General features: G+C 43.3%; 1 protein-coding gene across 2 annotated transcripts in view; it reads left to right on the forward strand.

Moving 5' to 3' along the window:
* The window catches only part of KDR (kinase insert domain receptor), a 76,489-nt gene that overhangs the window by 21,289 nt on the left and 27,217 nt on the right, over positions 1 to 27,983 (forward strand). For both annotated transcript variants that reach the window (XR_014175871.1, XM_081959287.1), the window contains exons 5-15: positions 664 to 832; positions 3,301 to 3,440; positions 5,624 to 5,795; positions 7,016 to 7,127; positions 8,312 to 8,475; positions 12,041 to 12,197; positions 15,805 to 15,928; positions 17,458 to 17,566; positions 19,807 to 20,151; positions 23,550 to 23,696; positions 26,166 to 26,297. Coding sequence is in view for 1 of the 2 variants with exons in the window: in XM_081959287.1 (XP_081815413.1) it covers positions 664 to 832; positions 3,301 to 3,440; positions 5,624 to 5,795; positions 7,016 to 7,127; positions 8,312 to 8,475; positions 12,041 to 12,197; positions 15,805 to 15,928; positions 17,458 to 17,566; positions 19,807 to 20,151; positions 23,550 to 23,696; positions 26,166 to 26,297 (1,771 nt within the window). In the remaining variant the exon portion in view is untranslated. The remainder of the gene's footprint in view (positions 1 to 663; positions 833 to 3,300; positions 3,441 to 5,623; positions 5,796 to 7,015; positions 7,128 to 8,311; positions 8,476 to 12,040; positions 12,198 to 15,804; positions 15,929 to 17,457; positions 17,567 to 19,806; positions 20,152 to 23,549; positions 23,697 to 26,165; positions 26,298 to 27,983) is intronic.

The following is a 27,983-nucleotide window of genomic DNA, read 5'->3' on the forward strand; positions in this document are numbered from 1 at the left end:
GCGGGGTTTGGTGGGCGTGGCTTGATGGGCATGGCAGGGGAAGGATACTGCAAAATCCCCATTCCCTCCTGATCAGCTGGGACTCAGGAGGCAGAGAATAGATGGGGTTGGGGCCAGTCAGAGGTGATATTTACCGATTCTCTGAGCTACTCAAAATTTCCGCTACCGGTTCTCCAGAACTGGTCAGAACCTGTTGAATACCAGTATTAGATCACTGTTCCCCTAAGTCTTGATGTGCCTTCCAAAACTCTTCCCCCAAAACGAAGCATTTGTAAGTTTGAATTTGGCGGAATGGAAAGGTTATTTAATATATGGGGAATAAATAATTGCAATGCATTTTCATTTAATTACTTTTTATTTTTATTCCATTTCGGTTGAAATTCAATTTAGGCTTTACTGATGTCTTATTCCAGGGGTGTCCAAACTTGAGAACTTTAAGACTTGTGGACTTCAACTCCCAGAATTCCCCAGCCAGCATGGCTGGCTGGGGAATTCTGGGAGTTGAAGTCCACAAGTCTTAAAGTTCCCAAGTTTGGACACCCCTGTCTTATTCCCTTACATGCCATTCAAATGGGGGCCTCTTAGTTCTTTACCTACCGTAGCTCCTAGACTATTTTAGAAAACATCAGAATAAAAGTTGTTGTTGATTCACTCTTCATCTAGAAATATCCAGAAAAAACGTTTGTTCCTGATGGAAAGTCGGTTACGTGGGATAATCAGAAAGGTTTCACAATTCCCACTAATATGATCAGTGATGTAGGAATGGTCTTTTGCAAAACTAAGATAGATGGTGAAAGCTATCAATCAATGATGTACGTCGTGGTCGTTTTAGGTAAGTGATGGGCTTTGTTTATTTATTTGGGTGTTTATAAAGTAACTATTTGGAAAATGAGAATTTAGACCACCACAACAGCTTGATAATTGAAAGGGGAGATGGAACTTAATGACCTGATAGCTGACATCAAATTTTTTTTCTTGGAACCCTTTTTTTTATAGTACAGCTAGTCCTCGACTTACGACCGCAATTGTATCCAAAGTTTCCATTGCTAAGCAAGGCAGTTGTTAAGTGAGGTTTGCCCCATCTTATAACCTTTATTGCCACAGTTGTTAAGTGAACCGCTGAAGTTGTTAAGGTAGCAACATGGTTATTTATTTATTTATTTATTTTACCGTGCTTCTAGACCGCCCCCTCTCCCAAAAGGGACTCGGGGCGGTGTACAGTCCATGCAAAAATACATCAAAATACAATAAATAAAGTTGAATATGTACAGTTGGAATGAAGGAGGTTAAAAATGGAATTAAAAGAACTGTACAGAGCCAGTATACATAAATATAAATTTCAAACCCCTAAAACACACACAATAAATTAAAAACAATACCCCTAAAATAACCAGTTAATAGTACATTTGCCAGGAGGAACAGTTGTAGTTATGCCAGGCCTGCTAATCGGAACAGGTGAGTCTTCAATTTTTGCCGGAAGGAGCGGAGGTCAGTAGTGGTTCTAATGTCGGGGGGGGGAGGTCATTCCAGAGGGTTGGGCCCATCACAGAGAAGGCCCTACTCCTTGGTGTCACCCGTTGGCATTGCCTAGTGGACGGCACCAGGAGAAGTCCCTCCCTGTGTGAGCGAATTGGCCGCAGGGATGTATGTGGGAGGATGCGATCCCGCAAGTAACTAGGTCCCGTGCCATGGAGCGCTTTAAAGATGGTAATCAGCACCTTGAAACGCACCCGAAAAACCACAGGTAGCCAGTGCAGCTCGCGCAGGAGAGGTGTTACGTGGGAGTACCTTGTACTCCCCATCACAGCCCGCGCGGCTGCGTTCTGAACTAACTGCAGTCTCCGGGCGCGTCCCAAGGGCAGCCCCATGTAGAGAGCGTTGCAGTAATCCAGGCGGGACGTCACCAGCGCATGAGTGACCGTGCGTAGGGCATCCCGGTCCAGTAGGGGGCGCAATTGGTGCACCAGGCGAACCTGGTGGAACGTCCCCCTTGCCACGGCTGCCACATGGTCATCCATTGACAGCTGGGCATCAAGTGAGTTTGGCTTCTGCACTGACTTTGCTTGTCAGAAGGTCACAAGGGGATCCTGGGATCCCGGGATGCTGTAACCATCAGAAATGTGAATCAGTTGCCAAGCGTCCAAATTTTGATCATGTGACTAAGGGGGAATGCTGGAATGGTCATAAGTGTGAAAAACAGCCATAAGTCACTTTTTTCAGTACCGTTGTAACTTTGAACGGTCACTAAATGGACCGTTGTAAGTCGAGGACTACCTATATGTTTCAGAATGGGACAATTTGCCGCAGCCAACTCAACACGGGATAACCCACTGTGGGACAATTCTAAAATTCAATTTATTTTAAATATATATTTTTTAATGTTTGTCCTTCACATTTCATGTCGTCCCTCCTTCGGCATCCTTTCTTTAATGATTCTATCCCACTATTTCTTTGATATCAGTAGAATTCTCGTCCCTCGGCAAGTTGGCCATGGCGAGTTGTCTGGGGCAAATTATATGCGGCAAGTTGTCACAGATCCGTTCTCTTTCGCTCTTTTAATGTTCCTGTGCAATTTACAATTTCTGTGGGTTTCAGATCAGAGGTGGATTGCTACCGGTTCACGCCAACCGGTAGTAGAAATGGCGGCTGGGTCGTCAAACCGGTAGGGACGGCAGGCTCACCATGCCCACAAGCCGGTTCCCTGGTCACCACGGCATGTTTTTTTTTGACATTTTTAATATTTTGTGCATGCATAGACCTATTTAAAGGCAACTGCGCATGCACGCAGAGTGCGCGCAAATCGCGGCATGCACCGAAGCGGCAGAAACCTACCCCTGTTTCAGAGATCTGTATTTAGTTTTAGACTCGCTGTTTTGAACTTTATCAATTCTAGTTAAAACGTTTAGCTTATCAATTAAACATTCATTATCAAAGAAGAAGCACTATTTCTATAGTCCAGGGCTGTCAAACTCGTGGCCCTTGGGCCAAATGCATCACACACTGCTGACGTCCGATTTAGCGAAGGGAGGGGAAAAATCATGATATGTCACATGACGCTGCCATGATGATGTGAGTTTGACACCCCTGCTATAGTCCATTGACAGGACACGTAGTGGAAGCCTCAAGGTCTTTTTCTTTAGTAGCAGAACCAAATAGGATGCGTACTGTTTGTATTGGTGCAAAAAAACAAAAATCTGTTTTCTTAATGTTTCTGATAACCCATTTCCCCACATCATTTGTTTTGTTTCACAATTGTATATTCAGTGGAGTTTCTCTTCTGATTTGTTCCCCTCCGTTTAGGATATAGAATTCATGAGCTCAGTATGAGCCCCCTGCACCAAGTAGAACTGGCCGCAGGAGAGAAGCTATCCTTAAATTGCACAGCAAGGACCGAGCTGAATGTGAGAATTGAGTTTCAGTGGGATTTCCCTTCGAAACAGGTAACAGAAGCAGGGAGCTTCCAAATCCAAGAGGAAGTTCCTAAGGGACCGTGTCGTGTGTTATTCTTTAAAAAAATATTCCAAAGGCATTGATCAAAATGATCAATTTCAGTCATCAGTCTAGTCCTCAATCACTTGATGTCTGACTATTAGTAGCAACAGAGTTGGTTGAGCTGGTCCATTGAGAGTCAGTTAGGAGCTTCTCAAGTTCAAGTCCCCACCATCTTCATGCATGCACAGTACTCACCGTGCATACACAGAGCGTCAAAAATGGGACGTGATGACGTCTTGGCGGGTGGGCGGAGCCTCCCACTGCCAGCGCTATCGGTTCGCCTGAACTGGTTGGAAACGGCTGAATTTCACCACTGCTCTGGACCAAGATTTGATTCTTTTCCATCTCTGTTTCCTAGAGACAACTGGTTTACACAAAACTTACGTGAAGCCAGGGTCGTGGGAAAGAAGAGAGAGAAAACACAAAATGGAAGAGGTTTTGAGAGTGCTGAAATGGAAGGGCTAAGCAGGGAAAATAAATCTGGGGTGTGATTTTCTGTGGAACATCGGGGAGCATGTTCTTTTTATGTAGCTATTTCTTATTAATTTTTTTAAAAAAGAAGATAAAAACTAATGCAAAACCATCTTAAATAACAAAAAGAAAAGAAGAAGGTAAAAGTTCAAGAAAGTAAAAAAGTAAAAGAAAGGTGGGGAAAGAAAGCCAAAAGATACAATGAAGTAACTTCCAATCTTGATGGATGTTACAAGCCTAATTATAATTTTACCTCTTATTCTATGCTTACAAGTTAACTCTCTTCTTTTTATATTCTACCCTGACAAATAATCAAAACAAGGTTGATTCACCCTTCCATCCTTCCGAGGTCGGTAAAATGAGGACCCAGATTGTTGGGGGCAATAGGCTGAGTCTGTAAACCAGGGGTGTCCAAACTTGGGAACTTTAAGACTTGTGGACTTCAACTCCCAGAATTCCCCAGCCAGCCATGCTGGCTGGGGAATTCTGAGAGTTGAAGTCCACAAGTCTTAAAGTTCCCAAGTTTGGACACCCCTGCTGTAAACCGTTTAGAGAGGGCTGTAAAAAGCACTATGAAGCGGTATATAAGTTAAGTGCTAAAACTATAAATCATACATTTATTTATTTTTCTTCTGCTTTGCCCAAAAATGTCCATTAGAGGTTGGGGAGCTTGTTCAAAGGGCAAGTTGATTGGACCCCCCCTCTTAACCCCTGTAGCACCATTGAATTGCAGGCAGAGAAGCACCCCACCCTCCCTGTAGAGTTTCTTCTTGGTGCAACTTTGGTCCCATGACAAAGAAAGGAAATTCATGGGACAGGAATCTCATGAAGCAATTGTTGAATGGCTCATTCCCATCTGGTGCCATTTTTTAAACAGAGGAGTGATGTTTATCTTGAGCCGTGGTGGCGCAGTGGTTAGAATACAGTACCGCAGGCTACTTCTGCTGCCTGCTGGCTGCCTGCAATTTGGCAGTTCCAACCTCACCAAGGTTGACTCAGCCTTCCATCCTTCTGAGGTTGGTAAAATGAGGACCCAGATTGGGGGCAATATGCTGATTCTGTAAACCGCTTAGAAAGGGCTGTAAAAGCACCATGAAGCAGTTTATAAGTCTTCCCCCAAAAGAAAACAGGATCTTATTTCTTTTGACGCCCGAAATAAGCACTTGGCCTTATTTTTGGGGAGTTCTTATTAATTTTGAGGTGCAGGAGGCTGTGAGCGTGGATACCTCATGGCTGCCTCTGTGTTGCAGTATTTTCAGTGAGGGCTTACTTTAGTGCACACGCTCAAAAGCCCAATTGGGCTTGTTATCCGAGGAGGTCTTATTTTCAGGGCAACAGGATAACTGCTATTGCTATCTATGTCAATGGCTACATCTGCTGAGTAAGTCCCAGGAGTCAGAAACCTAATGCTCATAAATGAATACTCCCCGTTTTCTTCCTTCTGGTCCAATTACCTATTTTAAGCCATTGGGCAGGAACATCTGCAGAGCTGTGGGTCCAAAGCTGCAAGATTTCGGACGCAGCCTTGTGAGTGAGCCTTTCCCTTTTGTGCATACCTGTGCAAAGGGTTGGATCTTTGATTGTAATGCTTTCTCCTGAACCAGCCCAGTCTGCGCCTCAAAGGATAATGCTGAATAAATGACTTTGAACTCTATTGCAGAAAATGAACGCTGCATTCAAGGAAGGGATGACACCTTTGGGCAGTGAAATGAAGAAGTTTGTGAGCACTCTCACCATCGAACACGTGACTTTAAGTGACGGGGGTCTGTATAGCTGCACCGCCACCAGTAGCCAGATGACAAGGAAACACAAAATTAATGTCATTGTTCACGGTAAGGCTTGATTCAGGATGGACTTGGACTTTATGGTTCTAAAATGTGAGCTACTGGGAGAAACCATGAAATGAATTGTCCACAAAAATCAAGGCAAACAGCTTGAGTCAAACTTTTGTTCATCTTCGGAAGGAATCCTATCAGCCGGTGATTCTCAATCCGTGGTCTGTGGATACGCAATGTTGTCACAGAATATTCTGATCTAGGCTTCCCAAAATCACGAAGCCGACTCCTCGTCCTGATTAAACCCCTTTTATTTAGTTTAAAGTGAATTCCTCTGCAGCAAAGTCAGGGCCATTAGTTTTTCAAGAGATTTCACAACTACAGACCTTTATCAGGCTTGGAGAGCTGCCAGGCCGGTATCTTCCAAATGCCACTCTGTAGCAGACAATACTTGGCAAAGAAGTCAGGAACAGATCTTCACCCTAATGAATTGAACTAATTGTCTCCTGCAAACTCCCCTCCCCTTTTGCTCCTCTTTATTCCCTATGGGAGGGGCCATTCACTGTCCATCTGTGCTTTTACTCCTGAGTTGATCCTTGTTCCTTAGCTATTCCCTTCTCCTGGCAGTTCTGTCATGTGCACACTGGGAACAGGCTCCAGCTGTTCTTCTGGCCCACTGACTATGAAGGCATCTGATAACTGTCAGATTGCTCTGGCCCCATCTCTGTCTCTGACGCAGAGCCCTTGTCAGAGCCTTCCCCAGACTCCAGGACTGGCCCATGTTCCTCCCCAACCTCCTCACTGTCTGAGTCTGCTGCCAGTTCCGCTGGCCGCTGGTGGGCCACAACACAGGGAGTCCACAAAGTCTTGAAAAAATGTTATGATTAAAATCTTGAATTAGGTTTTGGGAGGGGACATGTCACTTACCCACCACTGGGGTGACTTGACTGACAGTCTTTGTTGTTTGATGGATGGGTTCAGACATATGCTAGCTAAACTGCTGCATCTTAGTTTAGCAAGAAACATGGCTTATTTCTTATTGCTACTGTGGCTTGTTCCACAAACCTGAGTCCCTCCATATTGATCAATTCAATGGTTTTTTTTTTTTACTATACGATGAGTGAAAATAAATATCATAAGTTGGTTGTTTTGAGTAGTTAAAGTCTGATTTTGGTTTCTAAATTTGAAAAATAGGGGTAAAAGTATCCATTATATTATTAATGTTGTCAAGTGTACTTTCCATTGTTTTAAATGATCATCTTTTAAATTTTTGATAGAAAAGCCTTTTCTCTTTTTGGGCAAAATGCCACTTCTGGTGGAGACAATTCTCAGAGAACCAGCTAAAGTGCCTGTATTATTCAAAGCATATCCACTCCCAGAAGCAAAATGGTAAGAACCTGAGCAAATCTTATTCTTCTCTAGCTTCTCTCTCTTTCGGTATACATTTTACAATGTCCAATCACATAGAAACACTGAAGTTGTAAAAGAAAACGTTGGCCTTCTGATTCCTTTGGGAGCAGCTGAAGAAAGCCTAACTCCAAATAAAGTTTTGTGCTTTTCTTATTATGGTGATGTGACTTACTATAAAATTATACCAGGGGTCGGCAACCCACACCTCTGGAGCCATATGTGGCTCTTTCATCCCGCTGCTGTGGCTCCCTGTTGCCGGTTGGCTCCACAATCGATGGGGCTTTTGGTTAGGACAGGTAGAGGAAAAAGGATGCTGCACTAGGAGGTGACTTTATGATGGGGGGGAATCAGACTTCTGGTTAGCAGAGGAAAAAGGATGCCGCTCTAGGAGGAGACTCTATGGTGGGGGAGAACAGGACTTATGGTCACCTGCAGAATTGAATGGGGGGGGGGGTGTCTTCCGGTTAGGACCTTTGTGGGTCTTTGAATTTTTAAGGTTGCCAACCTCTGAACTATACATTTAGCATTTAACTGCTTCCATTTTCTTTTACATTTTTCTTTTCAAACAAATGAAAATCCTTATTTAGCACTGAACTTCACTGAGGACTGCAGACCGATAACCTTTCCCCCCTCCCCAACTCTAACCTAATCTTAGGAATATTTTGCAGGCAAAATCAGATTCTTTCACTGCAATGTACTGAGAATGTAGAAAATTGAAGGCGGTTAGCAGTGGTGGGATTCAGCCAGTTCCCCCCTATTCGGGAGAACTGGTTGTTAACTTTCTAAGCAGTTTGGAGAGCCAGTTGTTGGAAGAAATCTCCTTTTGTTTTTTTCCACTTTACAGGGCTAATCCTGTAAGGAAGGCAGGAAGGAAACATTCTGGTGTTGTTTCTAGTCTAATTCTTATTGCCCTGCTTACAGAAACTGCCTCTCCGGTTAACACTTATTGCATTATAACAGTTAAGGCAAAGTGCCCATCAACCTGAGTGATGTTGAATTGGCAACGCCCACCCAGTCACATGACTACCGATCCTCGCCTACCCAGCTGGTCATTAGGGCAGAGGACCAGTTGTTAAATTATTTGAACCCCACCACAGGTGATTTTTTTCTCTGTTCTCTGTCCTTATTTTTCAATCAAGCCACATTATACCTGTGTTTTGCAGGTATAAAAACGGAGAAGCCATTGTTGCAAATCGTACGGTGAAACTTGGTTACTCTTTAATCATTACTGAAATGAGCGAAAAGGATGCTGGGAATTACACCGTTGTGCTGACCAATCCCATTAACCAGCAGCGTGAGAAGCACATATTTCATCTGGTGGTAAACGGTAAGATCTTGCTCCACTTAAAAAAAAAAAAGCTACATTTTTTGCAGTTGCTAATTAACTGGGTGAAAACTGGCATCACATTCTCTATTAAGTTTAGAGAGATTGTTCCTAAACCAAGGAATGCACCAAGAACAGGACATTTGTAGAAGCTTACTTATCAAAAGGGTAAAGCAGACTTAAGAAATATACAGGGCCAAATGTACATAATGAAATTGCAAAAACAATATACCGTATTTTTCAGAGTATAAGACGCACCAGAGTATATAAGTCGCACGAAGATTTTGAAGAGGCAAATTTAAAAAAAAGTTTTTTCACTCTGCAGACCTCCTAAATACGGCCCACTTTTTGTGAAAACAGGCCCGTTTTTTTGTCAAAAAAAGGGCATGTATAGCCTTTAGGAGGCTTGTAGAGTGTTCCTGGGGCTGGGGGGGGGGACAAGCAAAAAATGACCAGTTTTTCTCTCATTTCTGTCCTCCCGAGCCCCCAGGAGCACTCTGGAAGCCTCCTAAAGGCCATTTTTGCAAAGGGGGCGGCGTTTCAGGAGGCCAAAAATGCTGTATTCAGTGTATAAGACACACCCAGATTTTCACCCTCTTTTGGGGGGGGAAGTGCATCTTATACTCCGAAAAATACGGTAGGTTGATGTATGGAGGGTACAAAGTATTTATGTTGTTTGACTTCAGTAACCTTCTCTGTTTATTTATTTTTCAAGAAGGAGGGGAAAGAGGCAGGCTTTTGAAAATCCAGTTTTGTTACTGAAGGAATGTTGTTTTTGTATTTGTATATTTTGGTTTGGCTTTGTGTCCTGGTCTTTTCCTGTCTTCATGCTTCTTCTTACTCCTGCACCACATTGTTTACTTCCCATTACCTCGCCCATCCTGTCGTCTAGAGCTTCACCCTTTGCATGCCCCCTGCCTTTGCATCCTCAAAAAACTTCCTTGCTTTTGCTTTAAAAAGAAAACAGCCAGGTTAGTGCAGAGGTGGTGGGATTCAAATAATTTAACAAGCGGTTCTCTGTCCTAATGATTTCTTCCAACAACCAGTTGACCAAACTGCTCAGAAAGATATCAACTGGCTCTCCCGAAGTGGTGCAAACTGGCTGAATCCCACCATTGGGTTAGTAGTTCAGGAGGAAGAGGATCCCACTACTAGCAATCACTATATCCAAATACTGCTATGGAGTGATGTTGGTCACTAAGTAAGAAAGAGGTGATGCTGGCTGAGCCAGTGTTCATTGTCCAAAATACAGATACAGATTAACAGAGTTGGAAGGGACCATGTAGGTCATCTAGTCCAACCCCCCCCGCCCAAGCAGACCCTACACCATTTCTGCCAGATGGCAGTCCAGTCTCTTCTTGAAAGCTTCCAGTGATGAAGCTCCCATAACTTCTGAAGGTAACTTCTGTTCCATCGGTTGATTGCTCTCACTGTCAGAAAATTTCTCCTCGTTTCCAAGTTGAATCCCTCCTTCATCAGTTTCCACCCATTATTCCTTCTCTGGCCTTCGGGTGCTTTGGAAAATAGCTTGACCCCCTCCTCCTCTCTGTGGCAGCCTTTCAAATATTGAGGCATTGCAATCATGTCTCCCCTGGTACTTCTCTTCACTAGACTAGGCATGGTATAAGGCAGCGATGGGGAACCTTTTTTGGCTCGAGTGCCATAAGGTGGGGGAGCGCTGGGGGGGGGCATGTGTAGGCATGCTGCACCCATAATGCAATGCATTACCCATAGTGCACGCATGAGAGGTGCTCCCCCCATTTTTGCATGCTCTATTCGCCATCCCCAGGCTCCAGAGGCTTTATAGGAGCCTGGGGAGGGTGAAAACATCCTCCCACGCCTCCCTGGAGGCCCTCCGGAGGGCAAAAAACAACCCTACGAGCAAACCAGAATGGCTCTTTTTGCTCTCCCCAGACTCCTATAAAGCCTTTGAAGCCTGGGGAGGGCGAAAAATGGCTTTAAAAAAGGCTTAACTCAGCTCGTCAGCTTGCGTATGCGCACTGGCCAGCTGACAGTAACGACTGTGGCATGTGTGTCATAGGTTCGCCATCCCGGGTATAAGATCTCCTGCTTCTGCAGGGGGTTGGACTAGAAGACCTCCAAGGTCCCTTTCAACCCTTTCTGTTATTCTGTTAAATGCTTCAGGATGGTAACAAGGAGCAAAGTTTTTCACTTTCAGAATCTGACTGCCCCTAAAGAAGAACCAAATATTTGAAAGGCATGAATTCTTTTGTGATCACTTAACTGTGTGCCAAATGAGTAAGAAGCAGATTTTGTTCTGTCTGCCACAGGGCATTCTGGTGCAACATTCTGTCTTTTCTCCTAGAAATGAATTTGCCAAGGTGGCGCAGTATTTAGAGTGAAGTACTGCAGCTGACTGCTAGTTGCAGATTGGCAGTTCAGATCTCACCAGGCTCAAAGTTGACTCAGTCTTCCATCCTCCCGAGGTGGGTAAAATGAGAACCCGGATTGTTGGGGGCAATAGGCTGACTCTGTAAACCGCTTAGAGAGGGCTGTAAAAACACTATGAAGCAATATATAAGTCTAAGTGCTGCTGGTATTGCTGTGCTTTACATCCGTCTCTAAGCAGTTTACAGAGTCAGCATTTTGCCCCCAACAATCTGGGCCCTCATTTTACCCACCTCGGAAGGATGGAAGGCTGAGTCAACCTTGAGCCTGGTGAGATTCGAACTACCAAGTTACAGGGAGCTGACAGTCAGCAGAGGTAGCCTGCAGTACTGCACTCTAACCACTGCACCACTGTGACTCAATTAACTGTTAAATCAGACTAAGGAAAGAAAGAAACTAATGGTTGATCAGGAAAAAAATGCCATTGGGCTGGTTGCAGTGGTGGGTGTCCTTTTTTTTTTTACTACCAGTTTGTTCGTGCATGTGCATGCATGTGCATGCTCGCACAATGCTTCTGTGCATGCGCAGAAGTGTCTGGGCAGGTAGGTGGAGCCTCCCTCTGCCTCCACTACCTGTTCGCCCGATCCAGGCCGATCCGGGTGCAACCCACTTCTGGCTGGTTGGCATGGAGCCCTAAGTCATAATATGGTTGCTTATTTTTCATTTAGTATGAGACCAAACTTCGTTTGGCATTCTAGTTGAAGACTGAATCCATTGTCCTGTTATTATTCCCTACAATTGGTGGTGAGGAAGTAGTTAGATGCCTTCCAAACCTAGAGAATGCTTGAAGGCCCCATGATTGCCTGCCATTGATGAGTTCTCCTACCATCAATTAGTCAAATCTCACAGTCTTCATTCAGATCTTCTGGTAGCAATTTCATTAATGCGTCAGTTGCAGAAAGCTTCCTTTTTCACATCCTAAATTTCCTGACTCATCCAGAGTTGGCAGACATTAAAGTTTACTCCAATGAAAGGACTTCAGTAACCGAAAGGTAATGCTAGATGTTGCTTCTTATTAGCCAGTGAAAGAGGAAGAAGGGGAAATGCCGGTGACCTACATTGATTAAGTAGATTTCTGTTTGAAATTGCAGCAATGAATGTTCTTCAAAAGTTACTTCCTGCTGATTGCTACTCATTTGCTTATCTTTTCCTTTGGCAGTTCCACCTCAAATCGGGGAGAATGCGCTCCTCTCTTCTGTGGATTCCTACAAGTATGGCTCCACCCAAACTCTTACGTGTACGGTGTATGCGGTTCCAATGGTGAGACACATTCAGTGGTACTGGCAACTGGAGGAAGAATGCACTTTCAATCCACAGTAAGCAGAACGCGATTTCCCAGTGATTGCTTCCCCCCACCCCCCGCATTTGATTTTGTACAAATACATTGTGTTGGTGACTTGTTTGGAGACCTCTTGACAAATCTCTTCTGATCCTTTGGAAAATTATTCCCCCAGAGATAAGGCAGGTCCCCCCTCTCCTATCCTTTTGAAAAAGGGTTAAAACATGGCTCCATGGCCATGCTTGAGAAGGCCAAAAGAGCACAGAGCTGTGAGGTTGGTTAGTGCCACGAGAGCCTGTCCTTTGCCTTTCCTCACCAATTTTTAACAGGGTTATTCTTGCCTCCTTAAAAAAAAAATACTATATTTTTTTAAATCTTGAACTCAGAATTTTAATGCCAGCATTTTAATTTTTTGTATTTCAATGTTTTATGGTGCACCACCCAAAAACTCTCTTGGAGGGAGACAGGTTCAGAAATGTGAACAATAAATAAATAATGCCCATCTACATCCGGTTATGCCACAATTCAAAACTAGACAGATTCCCTCCGCTTTCATTGGTACCTTGCTCAATAGTAGTAACTGTGAGAGGGATCTTGGAGTCCTAGTGGACAACCATTTAAATAGGAGCCAGCCCTGTGCAGCAGCTGCCAAAAAAGCCAACATAGTTCTAGGCTACATAAATAGAGGGATAGAATCAAAATCACGTGAAGTGTTAATACCACTTTATAATGCCTTGGTAAGGCCCCACTTGGAATACTGCATTCAGTTCTGGTCACCATGATGTAAAAAATATGTGGAGACTGTAGAAAGAGTGCAGAGAAGAGCAACAAAGATGATTAGGGGACTGGAGACTAAAACATATGAAGAACGATTGCAGGAACTGGGTATGTCTAGTTGAATGAAAACAAGGACTAGGGGAGACATGACAGCAGTGTTCCGATATCTCAGGGGCTGCCAGAAAGAAGAGGGAGTCAAGCTATTATCCAAAGCATCTGAGGGCAGGACAAGAAGCAATGGGTGGAAACTAATCAAAGAGAGAAGCAACTTAAAACTAAAGAGAAATTTCCTGACAGTTAGAACAATTAATCAGTGGAACAACTTGTCTCCAGAATTTGTGAATGCTCCAACAGTGGACATTTTTAAGAAGATGTTGGTTATCCATTTGTCTGAAGTGGTGTATGGTTTCATGCTAAACAAGTGGCTGGACTAGAAGACCTCCAAGGTCCCTTCCAACTCTGTTATTCTATTCTATTCTACTCTATTCTACTCTATTCTACTCTATTCTACTCTATTCTACTCTATTCTACTCTATTCTACTCTATTCTACTCTATTCTACTCTATTCTACTCTATTCTACTCTACTCATTGTATGCCCGATTTTGGCTAGAGGTGACTGCTGGTTCTCTGTTTTGGAAGTTTTTCTTGTTGTTGTTGATACATATAACAGATCTGTAGTGTTTTCCATCAGTTTTCTCTCTCCTGGGACAAACCAGGCCTTCATTTGGCTGGGTGTCTTATCTCTATGAAAGTGAATGTCAGCGGAAACCCCTTGATTGATGGCAGGAGTGATAGAGTGAGCTTCTGACCAAGGGCCACTTTGCTTCCCTTATCTGAATTTTGCACAAGAACAGACTTCCTTTTAGAATAAAAAAAGAAAAAGAAAAGGGAATCTATTTTCCTGTTGTTGTTTTGAAAACAACTTCCTTTCTGTCTTCTTCCTTTGGTGCCTAACTATTTCCTATGCAAGTCTGGGTACTCCAAAGAAATATTGATTTGCACATTAACCTTTGCCTTTATTTTAACAAAATTCACTCCGATTTGTTAGTTTTATGAATGGAGGTTTATTTGCAAAACACTATTTCCTACCTTTAATATCTAACTGGGCTGAGCTGGCCAAAATAAGGACAATTTACCTTGAGATTTACCCTCTTCTTTGTGGCAGCCCTTTAGATATTGGAACTCTATTATCATGTCACCCTTAGTCCTTTCCTTCATCAAACTAGCCATACCCAATTTCTGCAACCGTTCTTTGGTACATTTTAGCCTCGAGTCACTAATCATCTTTGTTGCTTTTCTTTGCACTCTTTCTAGAGTCTCAACACCTTTTTTACATTGTGGTGACCAAGGTTATTTACACAATCAGATATCCACATTGAGTCACTATATTCATAAAGCCCATATAAGCAACTTCTACATCCCTAAATCCATCTTCCGCTGTAGAACTCCCATGGAGGTCAGCTGATCACTTAGCTACAACATGTTGGAAGTAAGACCTTAATTAGACTTAGACATGAGATGATTTCATTCCCCTACTCCAAGGGATTCATGCAAAGTGAGATCACTGGTACATGGTTTTAAATCTCACTTTCCAATTCATTCATTAATTAATTCATTCATTCATTCATTCATTCATTCATTCATTCATTCATTCATTCATTCATTCATTTATTCAATTTCTATAGCCACCAATTTTAGTCAATGAATTTGGGTGGCTTACAATTAAAAAAAAAATATTACAGTTAAAATGCTAAAAACTTTTTAAAACAATAAAACAAAATCACTCAAAAAGTCTAGATCTCTCTCTCTCTCTCTCTCTCTCTCTCTCTCTCTCTCTCTCTCTCTCTCTCTCCCTCCCTCCCTCCCTCTCTCTCTCTCTCTCTCTCACACACACACACACACACACTCACACACAAGCTACATGACCAGTTAAAAATCCTAGCGTATTGGAGAGATAATGTTGCACAATGCTTCACAAGAAATATTGCAATATTTGAAGATGTTTCGCTTCTCATCCAATAAGCTTCTTCGCTTCTTATCCAAGAAGCGAAATGTCTGCAAAATAAAAACAGACACTCCAGTTGCCTTTTGAAAAAAAAAGCACCTTTGGGACAGCAGGTGGCAAACTACAATTTTTCCTGCAATGTTTCTTGTGAAGTATTAAAAAAAAAAGCACCTGTTCTGACCCAGGCTTCCCCAAACCATGAAGCAAACTCCTGGTCCCAACAAAAAACCCTTTTTATTAAGTTGCTATGATTCCTCTCATTCGCATCCAGCAAAGTCTTTCAAGGGAGGATTTACAGTCACAGACCTTATCTGGCTTGGAAAGCTGCCAGGACGATATCTTCAAAACCTGGCAAGGAGTCACGAACCAATTAAGCGAACGAATTGTCTCCTGCAAACTCCGCTCCTCTTTTATTCCCTATGGGAGGGGCCGTTTACCATCCACCTGTGGCTTTACTCCCAAGTCAACCCCTGTTCTTTAGCTGTTCCCTTTGTCTGGCAACTCACATGCGCACACTGGGAACAGGCTCCAGTTGTTCATCTGCCTCACTGATGTCTGACTCTGAAGGCAGATGATAACTGTCATACGGCTCTGGCCCCCTCTCTGCCTCCGACACAGAGCCCCCATCAGAGCCTTCCCCAGACTCCAGGACTGGCCCATCTTCCTCCCCAACCTCCTCACTGTCCGAATTTGCTGCCAGCTCCCCTGGCCACTGGCAGGCCACAACAGCATTTTTGGGACAACAATGAGAATCTCCATAGACATTTGCCATCTGATATTAATAATTGTGATACTTTTTTTGTGATAATTTTGTTAGCAAAGCACCCAAGTGTAAGAGGAAATTTCTTTGATTTTTCTCAGCCAAGCTGGAATGGGGAACAATCCCTATGCATGTAAGAAATGGAAAACCATAGCAGACCGACGAGGGGGAAGTCAGATTGAGATCTTAAAAGAACAATTTGTTGCTATTGCTGGGAAAATGAAGGTGAGGCATGGATTTCTTATTTGCTGTTTGCAAAGCTGGTAGAAAGTTGGACGGTAGAATTTAAGTTGCTACATTGCAATTCTCGCTGGGCTTAAACAAAATTCCATATAAATAAAGAACTGTGCATAAAAAAGAAAACGGCATAATCCCATGACCGAAAACTGGGAATCCCTTGCCTCCAGAATATTACCTGCTGGTCTTAGTTATCATTTAGCCCCAGTAACTTAGTGGTAAAAAGGGTGACTCAGTGGCTAAGACGCTGAGCTTGTCGATCAGAAAGGTTGGCAGTTTGACAGTTCAAATCCCTAGTGCTGTGTAATGGAATGAGCTCCCGTTACTTGTCCCAGCTTCTGCCAACCAAGCAGTTCAAAAGCATGTAAAAAATGCAAGAAGAAAAAATAAGAACCACCTTTGGTGGGAAGGTAACAGAATTCCATGCACCTTCAGCATTTAGTCATGTCAGCCACATGACCACGGAGACGTCTTTGGATAGCACGGGCTCTTCGGCTTTGAAACAGAGATGAGCACCGCCACCTAGAGTCAGGAACAACTAGCACACATGTGCAAGGGGAACCTTTACTTTTAACTTAGTGGCAAAATAGATTTCATAGTATAATGGATCAAACTAAACAAAACTTAGCAGGTATTTTTTTGTTACCATTATTAATCATCCCTAACATTTATTATCATAAATAAATGCATTGAAATGCTAATGTTAAAAGGTCTACAAAAGGTTTACAAAAGATAAATTTTAAAAGATTTGAAACTAAGCAGTGGGGTTTAGTTAGAAATGGCATTTTAATTGTTCTTGGAAATTTTTAATATGATATGAGAAGCCATATAGAAATGATGCTAATGATAACTGTTGCATGTGTGTTTACTTGGGCCCATAAGATAATGGCTTTTCTCCAGCAAGCATGCAGTTTTGTTTATAGGTTAAGGCTGAAATTTTAAGCAACATTATTTAATATTTACTGCCTCTATTTGTATTACGGTTTTTAGGTCAATGAATCAATTCTTAGCAGAAAATTCATTCTGAACTCAAGAGGTCTAAGTTTCACCTGAGTCACGGATCAGCCTGATCAGTGTGATATCAAAAGATATTTCGGGAGAATATGCTGTTTTTTCAGCTTCACTCCATCTCTGGATTTTTATGGACAACAATAAGCTCTCTATTGGGAGAGTTGAGGAATGATCAACAGTTTACTTCTATTCATCTCAGAGGGTAGTCAACTGACCATCTAAATTTCAGATGCCAATCCATCGAACAAAGGTGGATTGTGTTGCAGTAGAACAGGGGTGTCCAAACTTGGGAACTTTAAGACTTGTGGACTTCAACTCCCAGAATTCCCCAGCTGGGGAATTCTGGGAGTTGAAGTCCACAAGTCTTAAAGTTCCCACGTTTGGATACCCCTGCAGTAGAAGGAATAGCTTGGCTAAACTAACAAGATAGCATGTTCCGTTGACCCATTTTGCAAACGACCAGCTCAAGACTTTAGCCTTAAATCACTTGACTTGTTCTCTTGTAGACGGTTAGCAGCCTCACCATTCAAGCAGCAAATGTGTCTGCCTTCTACAGATGTGTGGCAAAGAATAAAGCTGGAGAAGGCGAACGAATCATCTCCTTTCATGTAACTAGTAAGTCTTGCTTTCCGAACTTATCTGTCACATTCTTCTAAGGTTATTTGTGTATGCTTCCAAAACTAACGTAAAAGATCACGGCAAGAAGGCCAAGTTTGCTGGGATCAAGGAACACCCCAGTCTGTTTTGTTGGGTTCAAAACGGGGAAAAATATTTCAGATTTTGGGGTGAATGTTTCAGAATTTGAAACTGTTGTGGCCCGCCAGCACCCAGTGGAGCTGGCAGCAGATTCGGACAGTGAGGAGGTTGGTGAGGAACATGGGGCAGTCCTAGAGTCTAGAACCTAGAGGAAGGTTCTGATGAGGGCTCTGTGTTGGAGGCAGAGAGGGGGCCATGGCCATCTGACGATTATCAGCTGCCTTCGGAGTCAGACATCAGTGAGGCAGACGAACAGTTGGAGCCTGTTCCCAGTGTGCGCATGCGCAGAGTTGCCAGACAAAGGGAACAGCTAAAGAACAGGGGTCGACTTGGAAGTGAGACCACAGGTGGATGATGAATGGCCCCTCCCAGAGGAAATAAAAGAGGAGCAAAAGGGGAGTGGAGTTTGCAGGAGATAATTAGTTCTCTTAATTGGTTTGTGACTCTCCGAGACTCATTACCAAGGTTTGCAGGTATCGACTTGGCAACTCTCCAAGCCAGATAAGGTCTGTGATTGTAAATTCATGCTTGAAAGACTTTATACCTCCTGGCAAACATTTTATCCCGGGATAGTTTTTAGGGGTAGTTTTTTAATGAATTTTTAAATTCTTAAATTTTAAATTTGAACTTTAACTATTATTGTACAGTAAATTATATGTTACCTCCTCTAGCCACACCTATATCTATTTTTATATTTATATTTATGTATATCTATTGTGTTTTTATATAACTGTACACCGCCCCGAGTCCCTTCTGGGAGAGGGTGCGGTTTAGAAATCAAATAAAAGTTAAAGTTAAAAGTTAAAGCTGGATGTGAATGAGCAGAATTCACAGTAAATTAATAAAAGGGGTTTTTGTCGGGACAAGGAGTTTGCTTCATGTTCTTGGAAAGCCTAGGTCAGAAGAGAAATGGACGACTGATGTCAAATGCTAGGCTTATAGTGTCCCTCCTTAAAAACTTTCCTCAGGGAAGAGGTTTTCTCAGAAGTTTCAGCTTCACCCACTCTGGGTTGACAGAATTTTCTTTTCAGTCTATGGCCCATCCTTGAAGTAGCAGGTAGAAACAGAGTACACTCATCTCCAGCATTTTCCAGGAAATGTTAAGATGATAGTTACAATTGCTTGATCAAAACCTTCTCCCTTTTTTCATACATGTGAAAAGGGCTGAGGTTTTGCCTGAGTGATTTGCCTGAGCTGTGGTGGTGCAGTGGGTAGAGTGCAGTATCTCAGGCTACTTCTGCTGATTGCTGGCTGCCTGCAGTTTGGCAGTTCGATTCTCACAGGGTCAAGGTTGACTCAGCCTTCCATCCTTCCAAGGTCAGTAAAATGAGGAGCCAAATTGTTGGGGGCAATAGGCGGACTCTGTAAACTGCTTAGAGAAAGCTACAAAGCACTGTAAAGTGGTTTATACCATATTTTTCAGAGTATAAGATGCACCTTTTCCCTCAAAAAAGAGGGTGAAAATCTGGGTGCATCTTATACACTGAATAGAGCACTTTTGGCCTACTGAAACTCCATCCCCTTTGCAAAAATGGATGTGCAAAGGGTTTAGGAAGCTTGCAAAGTGCTCCTCAGGGGTGGGGAGGGCAAAACAGATAACAAAATGGGGTGTTTTTGTCCCCCCTAGCCCTCTGGAGCACTCTACAAGCCTCCCAAAGCCTCTGCATGTCCCCTCTTTTTTTTTGCAAAAAATGGCCCATTTTTGTGAAAAGCAGACTGTTTTTTTCTCATTTTGCCCCCCCCCCAACCCCCAGGAGCACTCTACAAGCCTCTCAAAGGTCTGCATGTCCCCCCCCCTTTTGTTTGGAAAAACTGAGGCATGCAGAGGGTTTGGGAGGGATGCAAGAGTGCAAAAACGTTTTTTTAACATTGACCTCTTCATGGTGCGTCTTATACTCCGGTGGGTTTTATAGTCAAAAAATACGGTAAGTCTTAGTGCTATTACTATTGTAGATGTTTTCCTGTGTTGAATGTCCCTGAAGAGATCTCGGAATATTTCAAAGGCTCATGAAACATTATTATCTCTTAGACGATGACAGGCAGTGGCTCTCTGATATTTTCCTTTAGATCCTTTCTGATCCTTTTCCTTTTATTCCCAGGAGGCCTTGAGATCAGCCTTCTGCCTCAAGGCCAGCCTACTAAGAAGCACAACGTCACCTTGCAATGCACCGCAGGCAAGCACACCTTTGAAAGTCTCACCTGGTTTAAATTCACCCCTCGTGTTTCAAGGACTCACCTGGATAGACTGCCTATGCCTGTTTGCAAGAATTTGGAGGCCCTCCAGAAACTGAACGGCACTACCATAAAGGTCAATAGGGAGACTGTTACCCTGAGTCTCTTTCTCCACAATCTCACCCTCCAAGATAGCGGGGAGTACGTGTGCATCGCTCTGGACAGAAAGAGCAAAACTCGACACTGCCTTGTCAAACATCTCGTCATTCATGGTAAGTCCAATCAGTGGTGGGATTCATTTTTTTTTACTATCGGTTCTGTGGGTGTGCCTTAGTGGGCGTGGCATGGATTGGTGGCAAGGGAGCAATAATGAAAAATCCCCACTCCTGGGGGAAGGATACTGTAAAATTTCCATTTCCACCCCACTCCAGGAGAAGGATACTATAAAATGTCCCTTCACTCCCCACTCCTGGGGGAAGGATACTGTAAAATCTCCATTTCCACCCAACTCCAGGGGAAGGATACTGTAAAATCTCCCTTCACTCCCCACTCCTGGGGGAAGGATACTGTAAAATCTCCATTTCCACCCCACTCCTGGGGGAAGGATACTGTAAAATCTCCATTTCCCCTTCACTCCTGGGGGAAGGTTAGTGTAAAATCTCCCTTCACTCCCCACTCCTGGAAGAAGGATACTGTAAAATCTCCATTTCCATCTCACTCCTGGGGGAAGGATACTATAAAATCTCCATTTCCACCCCACTCCTGGGGGAAGGATACTGTAAACTCTCCCTTCACTCCCCACTCCTGGGGGAAGGATACTGTAAAATCTCCACCCGACTCCAGGGGAAGGATACTGTAAAATCCCCATTTCCACCCCACTCCTGGGGGAAGGATACTGTAAAATCCCCATTCCCAACCTGCTTTCCAGCTCCGTTCTCCTGTGCAGGGCAACAAAAGAAGACCCAGCCAATCAGCTGGGACTCGGGAGACAGCAAATAGGTGGGGACGGGGCCAGTCAGAGGTGGTATTTGCTGGTTCTCCGAACTACTCAAAATTCCCACTACCAGTTCACCAGAACTGGTCAGAACCTGCTGAATACCACCTCTGCGTCCAATGCTGCATGGGGAAATGTTGTATTCAATTTTTATTCAATCTATTTCTCACCCTAATTGAATCAGTCCAACGATAAGGAAAAAAAATCAGGTTCGCCCGTGTTTCTATATATGCCCCTCGCTTTAACTATAGTGTTCCTCTTAAATGCTTTATGGCAAGGACAGTTAATTTTATTGGTAAACAAAGACTCTGTGGTGGACACGGAGAGAAATCAAATTTTGTCCAATGGCAAGCTTGGAAGTCACTGCATATTTCCATGTGTTTCCCAGCCTCCAAATGACAGGAAGTTGTGTTGTCAGTTTCAGCCATCATTGTCTAAGGAGGTCACCTTAGATCAGGGGTGTCCAAACTTGGGAACTTTAAGACTTGTGGACTTCAACTCCCAGAATTCCCCAGCCAGCAGAGCTGGCTGGGGAATTCTGGGAGTTGAAGTCCACAAGTCTTAAAGTTCCCAAGTTTGGACACCCCTGCCTTAGATCAATTTAACACTTAAGGAGTGGTCATCGTGCAATGCAAGAAAATCCAGAGGAAAAGGCAGCATACCAAAATAGATATACTGCATTTAAGATATTCTCAAAGTGTGTCTTTTCTTGTAGTGTAAAGCATTGGTTGGGTCATATAAAAACATTGGCTTACTATGCAAAATATTGGTTGGATTATGCAACTTTGTGGGGGCCAAAGATTCCATTGGAACCTGCATGATGTGCAAGAAACTGCACTCCAAAAGTAGTGGATGGACCTGGAGCAAAAAGTGTATTTGATGTCATTTAAAGCAGGGGTGTCAAACTCAAGGCCCGTGGCCTAGATTCGGCCCACTGAGTGCTTAGATGTGGCCCATGGGACCACTTTGGAAACAGCAAAGGGCCAGTCCACAGTGTCCCTGCCAGCAAAAATTGAGTTCAGGAGGGCCACATGCAGCCCTCCCAGACTCCATTTTTGATGGCAGAGGACTGCAGGGGGCTGTCACAGCCCAAAACAGAGCCTTGATGAATGATGTCGAGCTGATCTCACCAACTGGCCACACACACTGCCCCCCCCCAACCCTAATGTGGCCCTCAATGAAATTGAGTTTGACACCCCTGATTTAAAGTGAACGGGAATCAAGTTGAGTTATTGTGACTACATTCCGGATTTGTTCCTTTTTCTTTTCCTCTTAACCATTAAATATGATCAGATTTATCTAGGGGCTGCTGTCAGGCCTGTAGTTATGTTCTTTTTAGGATCTTTGGCCTGCCACACTTTCTTATAATTTCCTATGTGTTTTAGTAGTGTAGTAGTTGAGAGGGGGGAATAGAAAGGAGTAGGATTGTAGAATGTATTGTTATCATTCTTTTATAGAAGCCAAGGTCATCTTTTGTCTCCGCACCTCGACACCTGATCGGAACCAGAGGGGTGTAGATGCCAGCGTGGAAGATGATGATTGGAACATGTGATGGATTTGTGGGTGTAGGGAGAGATCATGAACTTTCAACTGGGTGGAATTCCAGGATGTAATTCAGAGTTGGAATTTTTCCATAGAGGTGCTAAATTGCCTGTAGAATAAATTGGACCTTTAAGAATGTTTTGCCTTGGACAATGATTTATTTCTGCATGGTATTTAGAACCCTAACAGCTGCATTGAGAGGTCAGCTGCTGCTGGTTTGGACAGATCCAGGCAAACCAGTAGTTCTGACCAGTGGCTGGGTCCGCCTACCTGCCCCGGTGTTATCTTGTCCTATATACCATATTTTTTGGACTATAAGATGCACTGAGTATAAGACGCACTATGATTTTGAAGAGGTAAATTTTTTAAAAAAGTTTTTGCACTCTGCAGGCCTCCCAAACCCTTATTTTTTGCAAAAAAAGGAGGGGGGCATTCAGAGCTTTGGGAGGCTTTTAGAGTGCTCCTATGTGCTGCCCCCCCAAAAACGAGCCAAAAAAGGCCAGTTTTTGAAAAAAAACATGCCTTTTTTTGGGGGGGGGGAGAACATGCAGAGGGTTTGGGAGGCTTGTAAAGTGCTCCTGGGGGGCTAGAGGACAAAAACGAGCAAAAACAGTCCGTTTTTTGCTCATTTTTGCCCTCCCCAGCCCCCAGGAGCACTTTGCAAGCCTCCCAAACCCTCTGCACATCCATTTTTTCAAAGGGAGCAGGGTTTCAGTAGGCCAAAAATGCTGTATTCAGAGTATAAGACGCACCCAGATTTTCAGCCTCTTTTTGGGGGGGAAATAGGTGCGTCTTATACTCCAAAAAATATGATCATAGTTATGTGTTTGAAGTGGCACACATGCTCAGATTTTTGGTTCTGGGCGAACCGGTTGTTACATTATGTAATGCCCACCTCTGGATGTTTTCATGTCTCCCGGGGATGTAGGTTGTGCTTCTGAAATAAATTAACGGACACAAACAAATTCCATGTATTTATGCTGGAACATTTTGTGTTCATTCTGCAATTTTAAGAAAGAACTTCTACAAGGCTACTAACCATTCTGTTCCTCCCATTGATTATAGTGAAGCATCGGTTGCTTTCAGGTTTGCCTTTCGGGGCCTGCTGTTAACATCTGTCTTTCTTGCAAACAGAACCAGTGGCACCTGCAATTACTGGACACCCTCAGAATCAGACAACCAACATTGGCGAAACAATAGAAGTTGTCTGCACAGCAAGTGGAATTCCTTTCCCACACATCGCTTGGTTTAAAAACAATAATTCTCTTATTGAAGATTCAGGTGAGAAAGTGCTGTGGTCCACCAGCAGCCTGCAGAGCTGGCAGTGAGGAGGTTGGGGAGATTGGGGAGGAACATGGGCCAGTTCTGGAGTCTGAGGAAGGCTCGGACAAGGGCTCTACGTCAGAGGCAGAGAGGGGGCCCAGGCCATCTGGTAGTGATGTGCTGCCTCTGGAGCCTCCGGAGTCTGACATCAGCGAGGCAGAGGAACAGGGGGAGCCTGTTCCCAATGTGCACATGCGCAGAGCTGCCAGAAGCAAGAACAGTTAAGAAAAAAGGGGCGACTCAGGAGTAAGGCTTGGAGATGATTGGCCCCTCCCATAAGACATAAAAGAGGAGCAAATGGACGAGAGCTTTTGAAGGAAGCAATTAGTTTGTTCTGGTCAGTTCAAATTCTGAGAAGCTCCGTTTGACTCTGTGCTCTATTTGGCCTTGCAAAACTATTTGGAATTAGATCTCTGGCAATATTTCAAGGGAGATAAAGGTGGGTGCTTATCAGCATTACCCTGAAAGACTGTGGCAGACATCTGTTGGACTCTTCACAAACTGTTTGTGAATCATTACGGGCTGTGAATGACCATAATTCACAGCTGTTTAAATAAAAGGGATTTTGGGGACTAAGCCTGTGATTTATGCTTTATCAGGAAACCTAGGTCAGAACAGAAAGTTCTGCTCTATCCAATTGCTCATGTTAAATTGCCTGTTGATGTCGCAATGCTCAATGTATTGCTTATTCAAGAATTATGTTGTCTATTATGTCTCTTAAATGCTCCTATCACTCATTGATAATTCAATGAACAAAACTATGGTTCCATTGGACAATATGCTCTGTCCTTTTGTCTGACATCTGCTACCTCTCCCACTGATGCCTGTCAGTTACATCTTTTAATAAGAGCTATATAAACTGCATCTTCATGGAGGGAAGTATGCAGAGGAGTACCCCAAGGCTCTGCTTTGGGCCCAGTACTCTTCAACATCTTCATCAATGATTTGGATGAGGGAATAAATGGGGAACTCATCAAATTTGCAGATGACATCAAGCTGGCAGGAATAGCCAACACTCCAGAAGACAGGCTTAAGATACAGAAGGATCTTGACAAACTTGAACATTGGGCATTATCTAATAAAATGAAATTCAATGATGAAAAAAGTAAGGTTCTATATTTAGGCAACAAAAACAAAATGCACAGGTACAGTATAGGTGATACCTTGCTCAATAGTAGTAACTGTGAAAGGGATCTTGGAGTCCTAGTGGGCAACCATTTAAATATGAGCCAGCCGTGTGCAGCAGCTGCCAAAAAAGCCAACACAGTTCTAGGCTACATAAACAGAGGGATAGAATCAAGATCACGTGAAGAGTTAATACCACTTTATAATGCCTTGGTAAGGCCACACTTGGAATACTGCATTCAGTTTTGGTCGCCACGATGTAGAAAAGATGTGGAGACTCTAGAAAGAGTGCAGAGAAGAGCAACAAAGATGATTAGGGGACTGGAGACTAAAACATATGAAGAACAGTTGCAGGAACTGGGCATGTCAAGTTTAATAGAAAGAAGGACTAGGGGAGACATGATAGCAGTGTTCCAATATCTCAGGGGTTGCCACAAAGTAGAATGAGTCGAACTATTCTCCAAGGCACCTGAGGGTAGAGCAAGAAGCAATGGGTGGAAACTAATCAAGGAGAGAAGCAACTTAGAACTGAGGAGACATTTCCTGATAGTTAGAACAATTAATCAGTGGAACAATTTGCCACCAGAAGTTGTGAATGCCCCAACACTGGAAGTCTTTAAGAAGATGTTGGATAGCCATTTGTCTGGAACGGTATAGGGTTTCCTGCCTAGGCAGGGGGTTGGACTAGAAGACCTCCAAGGTCCCTTCCAACTCTGCTATTGTATTATTGTATAATTCCTTGCCCAATTTTAATCCCAGTAATCATTGATTTTATTCACAAAAAGGCATTATGCAATTCATTTATCATGTTGAAGGGTTGCAGCATGAAAACCATTGCTAGCTGATTTATTTTTTGTTGATTAAATAAAATAACCCACCCTCCCCCCCAAAAATCATTAAAAAAAACTTTGATTAAATGAAAAATGATAAAGATATAGTTCCATCTGGTAAAACAGATGTCCAAAGCCCAACCAACTATTGGTTAATTATATTGACAGTTGTCAGATTGGTACAGAGGCCATGAACTTTGATTGGGAGCCACTCCTAAGGCTAGAACTGTGTTGGGCTGGTTTCACTCATATTGTATCTCCATTATCGTGGCTATATGTGTCTTAGGGTTGCACCTCATCACAAAACCCGATCCAGATTTTAATGCAGACAAGCTCAGGTTCAGATAAACGCTGTATCTAGCTCCATAGCTCAGTTGTCCAAAGAGAAATCGTAATGTGGAATTTTAGAATGCTCCCATTTGGAGTCAAAGCAAAAGAAGTTATTTGTACTTCTTGTTGTCTCTGCTACAAGGTATTGTCCTGAAAGATGGGAACCAACGGCTCACCATCCGAAGAGTGAGAAAGGAGGATGAAGGTCTTTATATGTGCCACGCCTGCAATGTCCTAGGTTGTACCAAAGCAGCTGCATTTTTTGAAGTGGAAGGTTGGTAGCATTATGCATTTCCAGGGTTGATATTGGAAAGCCGCTCTTTCGGTGTCCTTCCTCCTTAGAATTGTGTTATCTCTGTTGGTTAACTCCTTAGAATTGAGTTAATGCTGTTAACGCAATTCCAGATGCTAATTGATAGTGAAATAAAAACAGAGCTCAAGAGAAGCTTGCCAAGTCTGGGGCCATACAGAAAATCCAGAAGCTGGATGGCAGCCATAGGAGAAGTGCCAAAATCTAAATGGAAGAGAAAACCTTGGAACCTAAGAGGGATGTGGATTCTACTGTCAGGCATGAAAGACCAAATTTGCACGTGAACATTCAATGAAACTGATTGCTAAAAGTTTATGCACAGGAATCTTCTCAACTAATGGTTGGCAACCTGCTTAGAGTTAGAAGAAGGGGAAGTTAGACTTAGTTCTGTCGTGGCAGTGTAGGGATTTCTACTCTTCACAGATTCTGCCAGATTCTGCCAGATATAGATATAGATGACCAGGACCGGTGGCTCAGTGGCTAAGATGCTGAGCGTGTTGATCAGAAAGTTTGGCAGTTTGACGGTTCGAATCCCTAGCACTGCATAATAGAGTGAGCTCCCATTACTTGTCCCAGCTTCTGCCAACCTAGCATTCGAAAGCATGTAAAAAATGCAAGTAAAAAAATAGGAACGACCTTTAGTGGGAAGGTAACAGCGCTTCGTGCACCTTCGGCATTGAGTTATGCCGACCACATGACCACTGAGACGTCTTTGGGCAGCGCTGGCTCTTCGGCTTTGAAACAGAGATGAGCACCGCCTCCTAGAGTCGTGAACGACTAGCACATATGTGCGAGGGGAACCTTTACCTTTATCTTATAGATATGGTTATAGATCAGGGGTGGGTTGTTGCCAGCATTACTGCTGGTTTGCCAGATGCGCACTTCATGTGCCAGATGCATGCTCCACATGCATTCGCAGCTACCCATAAATAGAATATTAAAAAATGGAAAAAAAAAACCATGCCACACAGACCAGGGAACTGGTTTGGAGGTGTGGCAGGCCTGGGTCACGTCGGTTCGAACCAGTCCAAACTGGTAGGAACCCACTTCTGATATAGATAGATAGAGATAGAGATGAGAGAGAGAGAGAGACAGAGAGAGAGAGACTGAGTCAGAGACAGACAGACACACACAGAGAGAGAGACAGAGAGACTTGGAAATTATCTAAATGTAGTATATACAAGAGTTGGAAGGGACCTTGGAGTTCTTCTAGTCCAACCCCCTGCTCAGGCAGGAGACCCTATACCATTTCAGACAAATGGTTGTCCAATCTCTTCTTAAAAACTTCCAGTGTTGGAGCATTCTTGGAGCACATGGCAATGCAAATATTATATGGTACCTGTCTTCAACTTTTTAAAGCAGCTGCATCTTTCTTGAGATTGCAAAAGGTTCTGCAACTAATATGTAGTCCTAGGAAAAGATACAGCTGCTTGAAAGAGTTTCAGATGAGAAAACTATTCATGCCTCTGCATGCTGCAAAACTCTGTTCTGGTACGTAACGCACAGCCCTGTGATTTCATGTTAATATGTTTAAATATCAATATACTATTTCCCTATACCGTTTTTCAAAAGTACTGCTTCAGTGTCAGGAGTTTTTTTTTTTTAAAAAAAACAAGCACGTCAGAGTTACATCCTGTTATTCTTACAATC

This window comes from Natrix helvetica, assembly GCF_964273705.1.
Source record: "Natrix helvetica genome assembly, chromosome: 7".
Lineage (NCBI taxonomy): Eukaryota > Metazoa > Chordata > Lepidosauria > Squamata > Natricidae > Natrix > Natrix helvetica.